This window comes from Brachionichthys hirsutus, chromosome 17, assembly GCF_040956055.1.
Source record: "Brachionichthys hirsutus isolate HB-005 chromosome 17, CSIRO-AGI_Bhir_v1, whole genome shotgun sequence".
In the NCBI taxonomy this organism is placed as follows: Eukaryota; Metazoa; Chordata; class Actinopteri; order Lophiiformes; family Brachionichthyidae; genus Brachionichthys; species Brachionichthys hirsutus.
In genome coordinates this window covers 7,931,575-7,948,414 of record NC_090913.1, presented here as the reverse complement: position 1 = coordinate 7,948,414, position 16,840 = coordinate 7,931,575, and the positions used below count along the sequence as shown (strand labels likewise).

Below are 16,840 nucleotides of genomic sequence, written 5' to 3'. Positions count from 1 at the left end.
TAGTGGCATTAATCCCACCCGTGACGCTGATTGGATTGTCAGGCTTTTCAGAGGAGACCACTGTTTCATGTTACAGCGGATTGGGCGAAGTAAACTTGTTTTGTGTAGCGTGCTGTTGGTGGTGTGACTGAGCTTCAATACAAACCTATTAAAACATATTTTGGAAGAGCATTTAATAGTCGGCATTGTCTTACAACATTGTCAAATTAGTTACTTCTTCCTTAAAATATGTTTCCAATAAAGAGGATTCCACACATATTTACCATATATCCTCAATTTCCACTCTATTTTGCTCTGCCTCTCTTTCCCTTTATTCCCGATATGCAAAATGCTGCCTGATAAAACCTGAATGAGGCTTAGAGTCCACTAGTTTGTTGAACGAGTCTAAAAAGAAAACCAGGACACACATCGGGAGAGAGGATGAGGCATTCAGCTGCTTAAACCCATCATAATGCAGTAATAGGGGAACCTGCAGTCTCAGGAGTTGTTAGGGCAAGAGGCAACTTTAAATCAGACTGAATTGAAGAAGAGCACATTGAATAATAATTATTGACTTGCAGGACCCAGTGACACACATAATTCTTTTTTCTGTTTTCCTCTCTTACTGGTAAACTGTAAAAAACATAATTAGCTTTCTTTGTGGAAGGATAAAAGCAGAATCAAAACTTGCCATTAGTTACCATTTTGAAAATAGTGTTTCCTCATTAAATCCCATCAGTGTCAAAGACGTTCATTTTGTGCTTTATCTTTTTTTTTTACAGAATTCAAGTAACCACTAAAAAGCAAATACACCGAGTGTATACCCTGCACTACATTTGTTCAACATGTAACAGTGGAAGGAACCACTTGGTAAAAGCATGACCCTGATACACTACAGCCCTGGGGGCTTTTTTTTCCATCTGTCAGACCTGTCAGACTGCCAATCAAGAAAGCGCTGCTTAGTGCAGTGAGCTGATTATACCTGAGGAGAGCACTGCGCCACAGAATGGGGGAGTCTGCCAACTCAGTAGCTTAAACTTTTACGTAACGCATTTCTCTATTTTGGCAATTATTTACAAGAACATACACTTTGTGAATATTTTACCAATTAAATTATTAACTGCAAGGGGAATTATTAACATGGAACTGCTTGTCTGATACAAACATATACAGCATTGTATACTACATAAACTATTCAGAATACATACTTAAGGTCCTGGAAGGGTTCCGCCCTCACATGTGATGTTTCTATGGAATGGCTGAACACCACGCCTTCATTCCCTGTAGAGATGGAAAGAGTGGATGAAAGGGAGGAAAAGACAAGGCATACATCTTTATAGAAGCCTACAAATGTTATTATATGTTATTGGCACCAAGGCAGAGACTTAAAACGCACATCACAGAGCCTGTTATTCTGAACTGATAAATAAACCAAATTGGAGTTATTTAATTTATATAGCATTTATTAAATATTGTTTTACCTTTCTATTGAATTTATGAGATAAAAGCAAAAGGAAATTATGTAGATTATTATATAATAAAATAAAATATCATAGAAATTCCTGTTCATGTTCTTCTTATTCCTTTTTTCTTATTCCAACTGTGTGAATGTGTTTGTGTTGCTAATTTTGATTACTGTTCAATTGTGTTTCCAACTCTGCCAACCATAAGTCACATTGGCTTCAGCTTCTGACTGTGTCCCTTTTGGTTCCACTTTGTCCAAGCTGCCATGAAAACAGACTGATTGGCTGATCCCCGTGAGCAGCAGGCTTACACGCAACGTTCCCCTTAGGTGTGCGGCCCTTGCTGTACACCTCTCACTGCTGCAGAGGGCAGCAAGTTGTGGAGACATTGTTCATCAGAAATACAAAGAAACCTGAAAATATTTAGCATGAGGTGAAAGGTTGTATTCAATGTGCATACTTTATCTGACCTCTCTCTCTCTCTCCAACGGTCTCCTCTTTTTCCATTTAATAAGATAAACTTAGTTTAATGAAAAGTGTAAGGTGTGTATTATATCTATCCAAATGGCTTTTCCCCCATCGAAGTTCTTCATATTTCATCTCTTTTCACTCAAATTACTTTGCCTTTTTCCTCTGCCATTATCCTCACTTGGCTTCACTCAGAGCTCTAATTGATCTTTCTCTTTTCGACCTTTATTTTGATACTACCCTTTTAGCAACAATTCAGAGATGTAGCAATCCAGATTTTTACAAGGGGCACATTTTATAAGCAATGCACAAATTATAATATTGGATATAATATAATTATAAGGAATATAAGGAAACAAAACATACAGTATATATCAGGTTTGAACCTGTGATGATCTGGGAAAATATACAAAGGACACTGGAATAACATGAAAGTATAATTTATCTGCTTATTATTACAAGGCTGCATCATCATTGTAAGGACCTGACTGCACTCCAATGCTGTGTGTTTAATAGTTTCAGCTTTTTTCTTTCAGTTCAAACCATGCTAACCATAAATACTGCATTGTACTGCAGCACAGGCCTCTGGATTGTGTCTATTTTTTTAACTTTCTTGCAGTCTCTCAGTTTCCTGCTGCTGTTGGTGCAAGACTCCATACCATAATCTGTATCAGTGAAATAAAGTGCGATATTGGCAGTACGGAGTGTTGGGTCACCACCCCATGCACACGAGCGCTTGTGCAGCTTTCTGTGCATGGGCAAAATAAACAAAACAATAAAATATGCTCAGTGGAAAAATCTCTCAAAGCAGAAAAAGAAAAGAAAACTCTGCTGGTGATTTGTGTTTGAGCTCCCACCTGTGACTCTGAGCTTCTCTGTGCCGATGCTGGTCTCCTCTTCGTCTGTTGAGAATAAAACTCTCTCCCCATCGGCACTTTTCACCTCAAATCGCTGACACTGAGCCTCTACCATGTCTGAACCTGAGAGGGAGGGAGAGAAAGAGAGAGAGAAAGAGAAAGAGAGAGATTGGAGTGAACTGAGTAAAAAACTTGAACAGAAAGTTTATATAGCATGAATTGTTCCAGCTGGAAGACTTTATTATATTACAGAATTGAACTCTCGGCTCTAGCATATCTGCATTTAGTTTTTCTGTGGTCCTTGTATAATATCAGTACAGAGATATCGGGGCTCTGTCCCGGACTCCTGAACATTTCATAACTGACAACTTGCACTGTTCCATTTGCACTGCGTGATTACGCTAGTTTACTGCTGCTAGTACACATCTGTGTATCCACTCCTGCTGCTGCTGATGTGTCTGTAGTTGTATGGTGTTTGTTTTTTGTCATTACTGTTAGATGTAGCACGACTTCACCGAGAAACATTCCTAGTCAGTGAACACTCACTGACAATGGCAATAAACTACTTCTGATTCTGATTCTGATGAGTCGATCCTGATAATTACAAGCAAATCCAAAAAATAAAAACAGACAAGCCTTGAACACACACAACAGCAATGTTAATGTTTGATCTTTTTATACAAGTTGGGTACAAGTGTGCTTTTACTCTACAGCAGCTTTCTTTCATCTTCTTGACCGCTTTTGTCCGTTAACGGGTCGCGGGTCGTGCTGGAGCCAATCTCGGCAGTCAAGGGGAGAGAGGCGGGGTACACCCTGGACAAGCCAGCAGTTCATCGCAGGGCCACACACAGGCAGACAATCATTCACACACACATTCACACCTATGGACAATTTAGCGTAATCAATTAACTTAATTTGCATGTTTTTGGTGGTAGGAGGAAGCCGGAGATCCTGCAGAGAACCCATGCAGACACGGGGAGAACATGCAAACTCCTCACAGAAAGGCCACAAGTCGGATTCTGGCTGTGAGGCAACAGCGCTAACCACTGGGCCACCGTGCTGCCGACAGCATCTTTCATGAAATTTTTAAATAACCATTAAAGAGAATAATCTTCATAGCACCAAAAATCCTGTCAAATGCTGTTAAGTAATGCAGTTTTACATGTTTGTGGCTTTAAGCATGCTCTCGAGATGAGGATGAGATGCACAAGGCTATGAGAAAGAGTATTTGACAAGCTGGAATAACAACTTGAAAACCATAAATCACTGGTTCCAAGCTAAACTGTGATGATCATTTTCCAATATTCAATATTCTTCCTTCAGGGTGGCTGATCCTTTTTTATTTTTTTTACCACCACTACTATATGCAGGGTTGTTTTAGGCTGTTCGACTGGGTGATGTTTGGAATCTGATGTCATCACATACCTTTTATAGCTGCAACAAACTAAATATTGACATGTTCCCAAATATTTCAAATAATTAAAACTAGATGTGGTGTTGTTGTCTTTCAAATAAAACTGATGCCAGCTTGTCTTTAGATCATTTTGTCAAACCATGTTTCCATTCATTTTGTGAACTGGAATGAGATATATGCTGCTGTTTCAATGCAGCTGAGCCGAAAGCCAAGACCCCCTGTCCTCTTCCTTCACTGTCTGTGCTCTCAGGCTATCACAAGTGTCAATTAGAAAACCAAAGTGCCTTGTCAGTAATAATCAAACTTTATTAGTTGCCATCAATGTGGGATTAAGTTCGTCTTCTCATCTGTCTCTCAGTGTCTTTAACCTGCCTCTCTCTCCCCCTTAAGCTTCTTTCTCCTCCATCAACTGTGTGGAAAACAGCAATCCACATTTCTGTTGTAAAAGGCTCACTCAAATACAAGATGTGTGTGTGTGTGCGTTACAATTGGATGGAAAGTCTTGGAGATGGAGTGGTGGTGGGGTTTAGAGAGAAGTATAGTGAAAGAGGGTTGACATTTGAGAATGAATGATAAAGAGAAAGAGGATCAGGTTTAAAATGAAGATTGCCTTGCAAGTTACTGTCTCTGACATCATTCCTGTTTGTCCGCATAGCTCTTGTACTAATGCAGCACATCATGACTATTTTCAGCGTGGGTGCTGATCAGCACATTTAGAAAGGTTAGAATTTTTGGTCCTGTCTTATCTGCAAGAGACTTGGAAGCAGCAGCAGCAGCAGCTTTATTTTCTATAACGACTGGTGTCCATCCCAGCTGTGTGTGGGTCGGGGGCAGGGTGGACCCTGGGACAAGTCAGGAGCCACATGGAAAGACAAACAACCATTCACAATCACATTCACACCTACGGGCAATTTAGCGTTACCAGTTCACCTATATTGCAGGTTTTATGTGATGGAAGGAAGTCGAATGACTTTCAGGTGGATTCGACCTTCTTGCTGTGAGGCAACAGCACTCCCCCCTTCATGCTACCAGATGTAAGACAAACTTCAGAAAACGTCTGTCATGTGCCTTTCATAGCAGATCAGCAGCATCAGACAAAGCAATTACACAATGAAGCAAAGGCTTGCGTTTACTTTAATGGCTGTTTTCCGAGTTTTTCCACAGAAGCAGACAAAGGTATTAAAGATCATCCCCAAAAGATATATCATCATCACTTAGTCACCTCACCTGCTAATCCTCAGCACCTGCTCATATAATACAGGGTAATACAGTCGAATAAATACACAACTCATTGCATCAAACTAAATTCAATGTCGATGCTTTGAAATTACATATTTTCTTTGTGTTAAATGTCAGATTGTGATCGATTGATACATTTTAGCTTGCAAATATACCAGAGATGTTCTGTCTAATATCTAGTACCTTGTTGTTGTTGTTGTTGTTGTTGTTCATCTTGTTAGCAATGTGCAAGTAATCCATTTTAAATGAGGTCCTTTTGGTCAATTAATATACTCCTGCAATTGTGTCTCCCACTGATTACCTCAAAGTGATTTTGCTGTCACCAATAACAACATGAGTTCTTGTTAGGTAGACAAGTTAATTCATGCACTGGCTTAAATAATCACTTCCTGACAGGATCCTTCTGTTGTCACAAGTGCCTCCCTCAGCAGGAGCTCTCACTAATAGCAATGCTTCTAAACAATCTGGCTGATGTGAGATGCCACCGAAAGAAATAAGGAGAATTCTAGAATGCTGCATCATGTCTGGATGTTTTTAAATCTCATGCATGTGACTCTAGTCTGATGGGCAATGAGCGTAACTGCAGACAAAAAAGGCGTTTTATATTCATTTATTTTTGCGGCTAAAGCAGAGTGTTTGGTTCGGTATCAGTCTACAGACACTACATGCTCAGTGTCTTGCCTATTGTTCAGTAGGTGTGAGACAAAGGCCTTCTGGTTACAGTAGTAGAAAATACTCTGGACAACGAGTAGCAAAAAGGACATTTAAGAAGCTGAAATCAATAATTTTGCATTAGCAGTGGGTCAGATGACTTTGCATAAAGCGAACAAGGTCATCATAGCCAGGAAGCAACACACATTTACGGCCCAACTGCGGTTCACTTCAGTGCTGCAGAGCTTTATCCTATCTTTGGGCTCAATTTTTATTTAATTTTATGGCCACAACCTGATCCGATTGTGTCTCACTGCTGTGATCAGCGGTTTCCAGATGCAGCCAGCTGTGTTTAGTGGAAGAGCTATGCTACCCATTGATCGCTAACTTTTAAACAAAGTGAATCATTTACAAGCCAAAAAGATGAACATTTTCTTCAGATATTTTCCAGTGGAAATCAAAGCAGAGCTTATCAGAGACTGAACAAGGAACTTTCATCCTTGGCCAGAAATATGGCTTTGGATGAATCTTTTACAGATGCAAAGAGCACAGAAGGAATTTGATATTACAGCCTTTTACTGTTGGGACTGAACCTGAGTGAAACAGCAGAGCCATTCTAAAAATAAATAAATAAAAATATTAACAACAGTTTAGAAGCTGAGACTTGAAATATCCAACAGCGTTAGCTGCCAGAGGCAGGGCAAGTTAACAAAACCACGAAGGTTGTTTTTTGTATACATTTGTGTGTGTTCAGTAACGTTCATTTTAACTTTTAACTTTCAATGAACACAATTTCAAGAACTTATTAGACCGTAAACATATTTCAATGGAATTCTAAATGCAATTTAAATGACTGCACATTAAAGCAAAGATGACATACATTATATATTAAAATGTTTCCTCCTTAGATTTTTAATTACCGGTAAATGTTTTAAAATAAGACTTCTAGAACTGATTGGATATGGCACAAGAAGACGCTGCAAAGGGATTTGGGATGCAATGGAGAGTGGGGATAAGTAATAGTTGCATGAATGCTTGAGTTTGCCAAACAGGTGAAGATTAGTTTTTAATTAAAACCAGCTCTTATATGCATCGTGATTCCCATCAGCCTCATCTTTCTTTTCTTTGCATCCCACTCTTGCACTCCACTACACACTGTAAATAATGTTCATGTTAATTATTTGTCCTCTGTCTGTTTCTGAGATGTTGCATATGCCCCTCCCCATGAATATTTGCATTTGTAAATGCTAATACGTTCTCCAGCCAAGACACACTTCTACAATTAGGCCATTTTTGTCCTTTAGATATGTGGAGTCCATCATATTTAGTTGTTTAGTTTAAAACAGCCTTAGGGTTGTTCAGTAAAACATTGGGTCATGCAACCAAAGCTTTAGTTTCTCGTGTTTAATACATGGTTGGGCTTTGGCCATTGGCAAAGCCATTATTCATCTTGTATGACTTTTAAGTATACCCCCTGTTTTCCTGAGGTATGACTCTCTTGAATAAACTTTCTGCAGCTTTTATTGTTGGCCGAAAGGGACATTACGAGTAAAACAAAAACAGTTAGTCAGTTTATTTACATTCTGTGTAGATGCACATTTGTTCTTGTGAGCGATGGATGTCAAGATTTATTCAGTGCTATAAGCAGGAGTTAATCATCAGTCAGATTATCAAATGTAAAGATGCAACTATGGGTGGAGGTGCCTTGATGGCAGTGCCCAGCTGTTCTTACCAACACACAGTTATAGCCGGCGATCCAATAGCTCTAAAAAGCATTTCTGTCTGTGAAACACACGCACAGGATGAGACTTCAGGAAAGAGAAGATTTGTTTGTTTATTTGAAAATAAAGTTGGCTATCAGTCTTTTTAGCATTTTTGTCAACACGAACAGCTAACCCTCCCTCAAGTTCTATTGGCATGAAGCCTTGGATTGGCTCTGCTCCAAATATCATCCAACTGCAAATACACAATGTATGGCATGATGCAAGGCACATACTGCCACAATATGACACATATCTGATAACAGCATGCAACCTCTGCCCTAAACCTCTACCAAGTTTCCAAAACTTGCTATACTATGGAAAGTTATTCATAAATTACAGGATTAATTCATTAATTGGATTGACATGTGATGGGTTTGTTCCTGATTTGTGCCCCACCCTTCCACAGAGTTTAATGGAAATTGCTTCATTACTTTTTTTTTTTTTATGATTAGAGCTTTATCACATATTGGAAAAAAGAGAGCGAGAAAACCCCTCAATCTACCCCTTTATCCAGATGGACAAGCAAAAATAGTGTTTTTGATGTGTGATCTGTGTTTAACCACTAACAGTTAGTACAAAGAACAAAGGACTATAAACGGCACTATCGGACATTTCACAAGGAAAAACAAACCTTCCAGAGAAAGTGTTGACTGGATTTCACTCACTAAACTTTATGATTAGCAATTTAAACATGGAAAGGCTTATCAGTGGATTAAGATGAGCATTCCACAGAGCAGGTCAGGCTGATATGCTTGTCAGTTCTCCACATGTCTTGATTGTCAAATTCAATGAATATCAAAAAGCCCAATGGGCTCTTCTGTGTGTTCTGCAAGAGGAAACATTCTTGAAGGGGAATTTGTGCAAATCGCATAATGAAAGGCACAGGAAATGTAAGAATATTGAACTAAATGTTGTGTAAAATGCTTCTCTGTATTCCTTTGGAAATAACACCAAAGCAAAAGTAAAACTTGAAATCCAAGATTAAATATCAGTCATGCCAACATTAGCCTTTTATTTGCTAGATGCCGGATCGATACAGAGGCAATCAGGAATTCTTGTTGATGTCATCCTGTTACGTATGCACCAATGATTGAGTGCTTACAATCGCTTCAGAGACAGCATGGGTTAACACTTTTAGCTGAAGCTGCATTGACGATGCTAACTTGACTTTAATAAAATATATGCAAATGGTATTTATAAGCTTCTGGAGACTGTAAAAGATATAGAGTCATTTTATGTTTGTTTTTCATTGTTTCTACGAGTCAAAGAGATGGACAGGACCTCTGCTGTGCCCCAATACACCTTTAATATCTTCAAGATGTCTCTCAAAAGAAACTAATAATGATAAATGAGGAAAAAGACCTGAATGGGATTAGAGGGCTAAAAAAGAAGAAACTGCATCACCAAGCAATTTCTTAACTTTGAAACTGCACAGGTGGGAGGGAGCGATTCATTGATATTCATAGTGGAAATGACTTAATGCAGGCAATGTTGAATAGCATGCAATGCTTTATGACAGCACACAAAAGTATTTCAGACAATGTCATGCCAATTTTACTAATTAGAGACAAGGTAGCTTTCACAAGTTGCAAGGAGCTGACTGGCATGTCGGTAATGGGGCAGCATAACGCCCCATGCATGTTAAGAGATGGTCTTCTTGTCTTTGAAACTCACATGTAAGTCCCAGTCCAAGATTCAATGATGTCCTACTTACTGCATATTCATTATATGGCCTAGGAAAATTTAAAACAGCCTAAAGTTCCTGATTCACATACAGAGAAGGCAGTCTGGCATGGATTTGGTCTTGGATTTATCTGTCAAATGTGCCTTTCAAGTGACTTACATGCCTCTGTTAATCACATTAATATCCTGAAGTCAACGCAAGATGCAAAAAGATAACAATCTTGCATTTAATTGTGTTGGTGATCTTTAACAGACATTTTATTAAATGACCTTTTATATTTGCAATAAAAGCATAGTGCCAAGTTATAGTCCCGGCTTTTATGCAGCTTGGTGCTCACATTAAATTATTTTTGGAAAGCATACAATACATCTGACATAAGAGCCTGTGCATATTGTCCTTGTACCTGCACAAGATCTATTTAGCACATTCTATCATTTGCAGTTACTGAGTGTCCTCCTGGAACATTGTGCTACTTTACTGCCTAAAATCTGCCAAGTAAAATAATGTGGCAAAAGTGCCCAAGTGACCATCGTGTTCAACATTTAACACAAGTATAGAGGAGTGTTTGGCCATTTTGTCCTTGCATTTGATTTGGACACAGTCAAAAAAAAATGCATTTCAAAGAGAAATATATATACCTTAAGGAATATTGAGTTATTGCTTAGTCCTTGTGACCTTTTTATGATGCATTCTGCATTATTCATGTTTAGATAATGCAGAAAGAGAAAAAAAAACGCTGTTAGACATAATACGTATCCCAAAGAATACTTTTATCAGCTTGGATTATTATTGGTTCTAAACTTCCTTTTGGTTATCAAGCTTAAATATATCATCTTATTATACACGAGGCGTCCTTACCAACAGCACTTTTGATTTGCCTCTGGGGAAAATTGAATTGAGCATTTTGTGGTTGGATGGTTTCAAATGTAAGAATTACCATTATCAGTAGAGATGGTATAATAAAACAACTTTTCCATTCTTTACAAGGTGATTGTGAATTGTACATTGTCGCTTAATGGTAGCGTCATTTTCTGCTGTCCTTGCAATACAAATTCCATACTTGGGTTAAATCACCTTTATTGCCTGAATATGACAGTTTTCTCACTTGACTTAAATTTTACTGCAGCTCTTATTTTTATTTTTATTTTCATTTTATTTTAATGTTATTAGGTAAAACACAGGAAATAGCAGACGGCTGTTGGTCACTGCTGTAGATCCATAAAGAGGAAAATAATCTTGTAGCTTTTACAACATAGAAAAAGCTAATCATGATATGATGCAGCAGTCAATGTGAGACAAAATGAAAGAATGCCTCATAATAAAAAAAAGGAAATAATAATAATGTTTTTATTTAATGCATTGGTTCATGATTACATCGTGTTAAGTATGAAAACAGGCTGGGCAATGAGGATTGCAGAGCATGTGAGATATCATTGTGACTCTCAGCAGAAGTGGCCTCAACCACAGTAAAATAAAAATAACTTATTACTAAAATATTTTACTGTATATTGCTTCAACACCAGAGGCACAGAGAGTGATCTCATGCTTGACATAATATAAATGTCATTTTATTATTGTGTCCAGCCACCAGTAAACAGTATAAAGTTCACTGATGCAGAAGGATGATTTATATAGTCCATTAAATCCATTCCGTTCGGCAAACATACCCACACATATGAACAAGGAATGAAAACATTTTCCATATTGTAGCCACAACAGTATGCAGGCAATTAGCCTTTGCTTAATTAAAGTGCCATCATAAGGATAAACGAGAACAATATCAATAAATCCATGCCTTTATTGAGCCCTTGATGGCCCCTTAAGTGTATTCAACTTTGTTAATGCTCAGCTCTATATATTTTTAATTGCCTCATTAGAACCATTGATTTGATCAGAGAGAGGCAGTATTAAATGAGGAAGACGTGTTGTAAGAAACTTCACTGATTGATAAGGGAGTAAAATTAGACTTCTTAGCATCTCTGTGCTTCTCAGCCAGCCAAATCAAGCCAGAAAGATCACACTCGAGCTGAAAATGTGATCACTGCAGAAAATGATTGTTATGTATATCATTCGCTCCTCAGAGGGGGGATTTGTTAAGCTGTATATTCCTAATTAGACTGTGCGTAATGAAACAATTGAATTTCATGCAAGGCTTTGCGAGTGCTCACTCTGCACACGGATCAGAAAATAATTTCAACCAACATTCAAGAGTTTAACCACCATGTTTATAAGACTGAGGAATAGAAACCAAGATAAGACTTTATATTCTTACATTACAGTTATTAATGCACGTATCCACACACATCAGCACATGCTAGTATTTGACTTTCTCTGTGAAGTTCACCCCACTTGAAGGTTTTCCCTTTCAGTTCCATAGTTGTGGAGCTTTGGTAATTCGTTTTTTTTTTTTAGATACATCAGCTGGACAACGGAGAATTGAGGTGAGTGATTACACACAGATAAAATGGAACATAATTAATGTAAGAGGGCAAAGATAATGAAGTGATAAATGTAAAGAAGGGTTAAGAAAAAGTTAACAGGGTCAGTGGGGAATTCACTGCTTTAATAAGAGATGAGGTCCCTGCATGATTAAAAAGGGGGAGAGTGAAAGGTAAAACTGACAACAGAACAGAGGAGGCGGTGATAAGAAACGGGGCACAGAGCAAAGAGAAAGAAAAGGGCAAGCTGTGGGGGAAGTATACGAGTGTGTAGAATAATGAATGAAAAATGCCGAAGAGATGAGATGATGAACTTTAAATATTAGTTTTTAAGTGGAAAGGTTTTACAGGTACTGTATGAGTGTTTCACACACACGCACGCCCACACACCGTGTGAGTTGTTTCTTTCTCGTGTCACAGGTTTAAAAGAAACAACAACCGACACTATTTGCAGAAAGTCTGACTTGCTCTGTAGTTGCAGGTTTTCCACTCTCATCTGTTGCAATCATTTTTGTATTACAGTTAGAAAAAAGTGTCTCAGCACAATGTTCATGTTCATTTAAGTAAATAAATGACTGATATATTTTTTTGACATATTTGTCAGAGAAAGAGTTATCTGGGAGGAGAACACCCAAAAAGCTAATTTGTCCGCAAAGGTTATGAGCCGAGTTAAGCACTAAGCGTATCTTTTCATGGTACAGGTTTATGGTCTGTAGATACCCTCGTCTTCTACTGTATTAGTATTTTACATTTTATAATATTTCCGTAGCCTCTGAGAAAAATCTCAAGATGATTATCCTACTACTATTTCAACACCATTTCACTTCCCCGCATGCTGAGCCATCATCACCAAGGGAGGGAGGGGGGGGGGGGGGTTCAGAGGGTACAGATACAAACCTTGGACATCACGTATTTATGGTCGACCATCAGAAGACAAAGATGACAGGTTCTCTCTCACATTAATGAGCTGACGGCGATGGGGGATGAACAACAGAGGGCAATAAAACTGAGAAGAAGAGCCCAAGGCCGACACATGTAGCCATATCTCTGTCTAAAGGTAGGACACGAGCTAAGTGTATGCGCGTGCATGAGTGTATTTCTCCTGTTTTATGTCTTATAATTCTCAATCATGTAGCAAGATGTTGGTACTACATAACGACTCCTTCACTTCAAATACAGTTCAAAATACAATCCACTTTTTTCGTACTAATTTCTTGTTAGTCCCTTGTGCTTAGGCTCCAATGATACATCCACAGGAAGTGGATTTTAGCATCCAGTGTGTATAAAGACAACATTATCTCTGCAAAGTAGGTTACGGTATGTGATTGGCTCAGATTCTTTGTCTCTTTGCGATCAGGCACATGCACAAAAAGCAACAAACATATTTGTATCTATGAAAGCTGGGCCCTTGCATAGCCTAGAAGGGATAACATCTTGGTGATCCATGTGATCCCATTATCTCAGCTGCCCACTAGCTCTTCCTCAAAGTTATCAAGCACTCCTGTTTTTCATCTATCCAGTATAATGGCCTCCTAGTTGTCCAACGATGTGCAGTCACCCCTTTGGGCACGTCTGCTACTCAGTCAGCTGCAGATGAAAAATCTAGTTATCAGTGGCACATCTCTGTTCTTCATTTGCGCCCAACACCAAAGGCTTCTCTGCATCCTCCTCCTTTCGTCAAACCACCTCTCCAGCTGTGCCTTTTCAGCATTCTCCCACTCTACAGAGGTGGAGCTGCTATTTTCAGCTGCCTTACCCTTTCCCCCCTTCTCATCGGATTGTTTCACTGCTCGGGGAAACATGTTCAGGGAAAGCAGCTCATTCCTGTCCAGCTGAGGGGAGGATGGCCGTGGGCTAGGATGATTCGGAGGTGACTGGGAGGCAGACCAGAGGCAGAACCTGATACTGGGGCATACCGGAGGATAGCAGTCCTGTGTGTGTGTGTGTTTGTACACACAACGTGACCTAAAATAATCACTACAATGATGTGCCTGTCAGAGTTCCACATATCTGTGGAATCTTAGTCCAAATGCAAGGTATCTATATGAATATATGAGACACAGTTTATATGTTCGGTATGCATGACAGTTACAGATAGAGGATATCAGAAGCACAATTAAAAATTTATGTCGGTATAAATTGAGCAATTCTACGACTTAGGTCATTAAACACGCTTCATCCTCTACCATCCTAGTCCGCTGCAGTAGGTTAGCTGGATGTCTGGTTTCTGCTGACTGCAAGATCGACACAGAGGCACCAACTCCCACAGACACGAGTGAGCACTAAAGTGCTTCTCTTGGTGAGGAGTACAGCTTTAAGGGGATTTAACAGCAGGAGGTGAGCTGTCAAGGACTTCAAACACGATGCATGTCAGCGAGGGAAACAATGCATGTGCAAGTAAAAAAGGATATGGCGCTGGTCAACTACAGGCATCTACAGCCACTTTCTCAGTGGTCATTGTCCAGCGCTCGTGACCAGAGGTGTGGGTCGGAACATAGACAAGGCTGTAAAGGAAGCCCTTCGCTTTGTGGCTCATTTCGCTCTTCATCACCACGGACCGGTATAATGACATAAGCAGAGCGCCAGCGGGCTTTGAGTAATCCCACACCAGTCCTCTGCCTCTCACCTGGCACAACTCCAGCAAAGTAGAGGGTCCATATACATCTATATATATGTATGTATATTTTATCTGAGGGCTGATTGCTATAAGGCCATTTTGCCAGTGAGTTCCTAACCTACTAACTGAATGGCTTTTCATTCTCACCTCATTCCCAAACCACTATCCCCACCCAAACCTGAAATTAGGACTGGAAAGGAAAACTACATCAACCAGTATTATTTTTTTCCGCTCCACCACCAAAGCACTCACTGTCAATCTTTCTCATTTTACTGGTTTTACTGGCACCCAGTACAGTTATACCGAGCTGAGTTAACAATTCTTCTAAAAATCAAAAGATCATTGCCTGACAAATGTACTGCTGAAGCTTGACACTCTAATGACATATGACAGACCATCTGACAACCAAAGAATGGACATGCCGTGATGCTCACCGTGAAAGGAGGCCTCAGGGAATCGCAGGTGCACCATGAAATAAATGAGACTTCAACTTATCCCAGCTTCCCATAGCCACTAGTGACAGAATTTCTACCTAAAGATAATTTTTAAAAATACAATCCAAATAAATCCTTTGTTTGTATTTGCTAGCAGCCTGGCCAGTAGTGCTTTAAAATGAGAAACGCTTGGAAGGTGGCACAAATTACTTTGAACAAACAACACAGACACACTGAATCAGCTATATTAATCTGCAACCCATCACAGACACTGCATCCGAGAGTAACATTTAAAGGACAGGTGAGATCTAAATGTATACATTTATAGAAAATACTGAAAATACCCTAAGGCATTGTAACAAACAGAAAAGGTTTAATGTACCTTGAATCAAGATAACTTTCTCATTAGTGGGTTTTAATGTCATAGCTGCTAAATGATAACACATTTGATGCCCGAATGATGCATTTAATTGCTTTTGCTTTTTGTCACTGATGAAGTAGATAATATGAAAAACAACATGTTTAAGTACAACCGCAGCTCCCGTTGCTGGTCTCTTCTCATGTTACTAAGCTGCTACTCTGAATGCGATGGTGGATCTGCTCATGGTACAATTGTTGCGTTATTCCTCCAGGGTTGAGTACTAAGTATGTTTATTTCTTTGTTTTTTCTGAGAGAGTTTATTTCTAAATTTAATCCAAATGACAGAAGGTACTCTTTAGAGGTCGTGAAAACGGAGTATCTAAACGTGCTACTGAATTACTCTTAGTCTTCATTTCTTCCGGTACGTTGTACATATATGTGTACGAGGTGCAGGGCAGGCTGCTGATTGTTTGATAACTGAAACAGACTAAGCCCAGACACTCAAGCTATGCAGATCCCAAATCTGTTTTGATCTTTGACCTTTATTATCTTGGACGCCTCTTTCTTGACTTATTTATTGTATTTGTTCCTGACTGTTGTGTTGTGCTTAATTAAAGAAGTAAATTGAAACTTTTCCTCTCTTTCCATGAACCATGGCGTGAAACACGATAAAAATGTAATAAAGCCGAACAAGAAAGTACACATATTCTCACCAGTTAATATTCGCTGACGATTTCCACATGCACATTTCAAAGTATCAAATTTTATCCATGTTCTGAGACTGAATTAGGTTTTTGAGTCCCATAAATATGTCAAAAAATATAGGTCTTCTAAAATGACGGCTTCCATTGAACACTGGGCACTTACAAATCCAATAAGAATTTTGGGGAAAAAATAATTTAGTCGAGACAAAAGAGAGAGTAAGGCTGTCAGCCTCAGTGAGATACTCTAATGGAAATAGACAATACTTAGGCGGTACAATGAATTTAGGAATCCAAGCAAAAACAAAGCAATAAAACTGCCTGCCTTTGAGAAGTGATCAAGATTGAAAGGATCAATGCAGTAAGTGGACAAATCACCGTATGGTGTATGCATCTTACCCACGGTCAGCTGACCGGTCAGATGTCCCTGATCGTTCCTGGCATTGACAGTCACATTTCTGTCCGACTGAAGGATCAATGGACTGTCCTGAGAAGAGAGGAATGATGCAGATTGAATATATTCTCACGCTCTCACCAACAAATACATCTAGCTTTATTTCCATATTCACACACACGTTCTCCAGTACATAGACCGCTCTCCTCCTGTCCTTCTCCTTTACACGTTCATGCCATACTGATGCATGTTACTAACTTGGCGGCGTCTGCGTGTGTGTGTGTGTGTGCTGACCAGTTTCACATTCACCTTGCTTGTTTCCTTTAAAGCCAATTATTCTGAACCTAGACACACTAAATGGAGCTGTGACCCCGACT

At 39.2% G+C, this 16,840-nt stretch overlaps 1 protein-coding gene across 1 annotated transcript in view; it reads right to left on the bottom strand.

Moving 5' to 3' along the window:
- LOC137906594 (zeta-sarcoglycan-like) overlaps positions 1 to 16,840 on the bottom strand; it is a 78,719-nt gene that overhangs the window by 27,696 nt on the left and 34,183 nt on the right. Inside the window, exons 3-5 of the mRNA XM_068750880.1 lie at positions 16,469 to 16,556; positions 2,768 to 2,890; positions 1,188 to 1,260 (exon numbers count right to left, since the gene is read on the bottom strand). Of these exons, the coding sequence (XP_068606981.1) occupies positions 1,188 to 1,260; positions 2,768 to 2,890; positions 16,469 to 16,556 (284 nt within the window). The remainder of the gene's footprint in view (positions 1 to 1,187; positions 1,261 to 2,767; positions 2,891 to 16,468; positions 16,557 to 16,840) is intronic.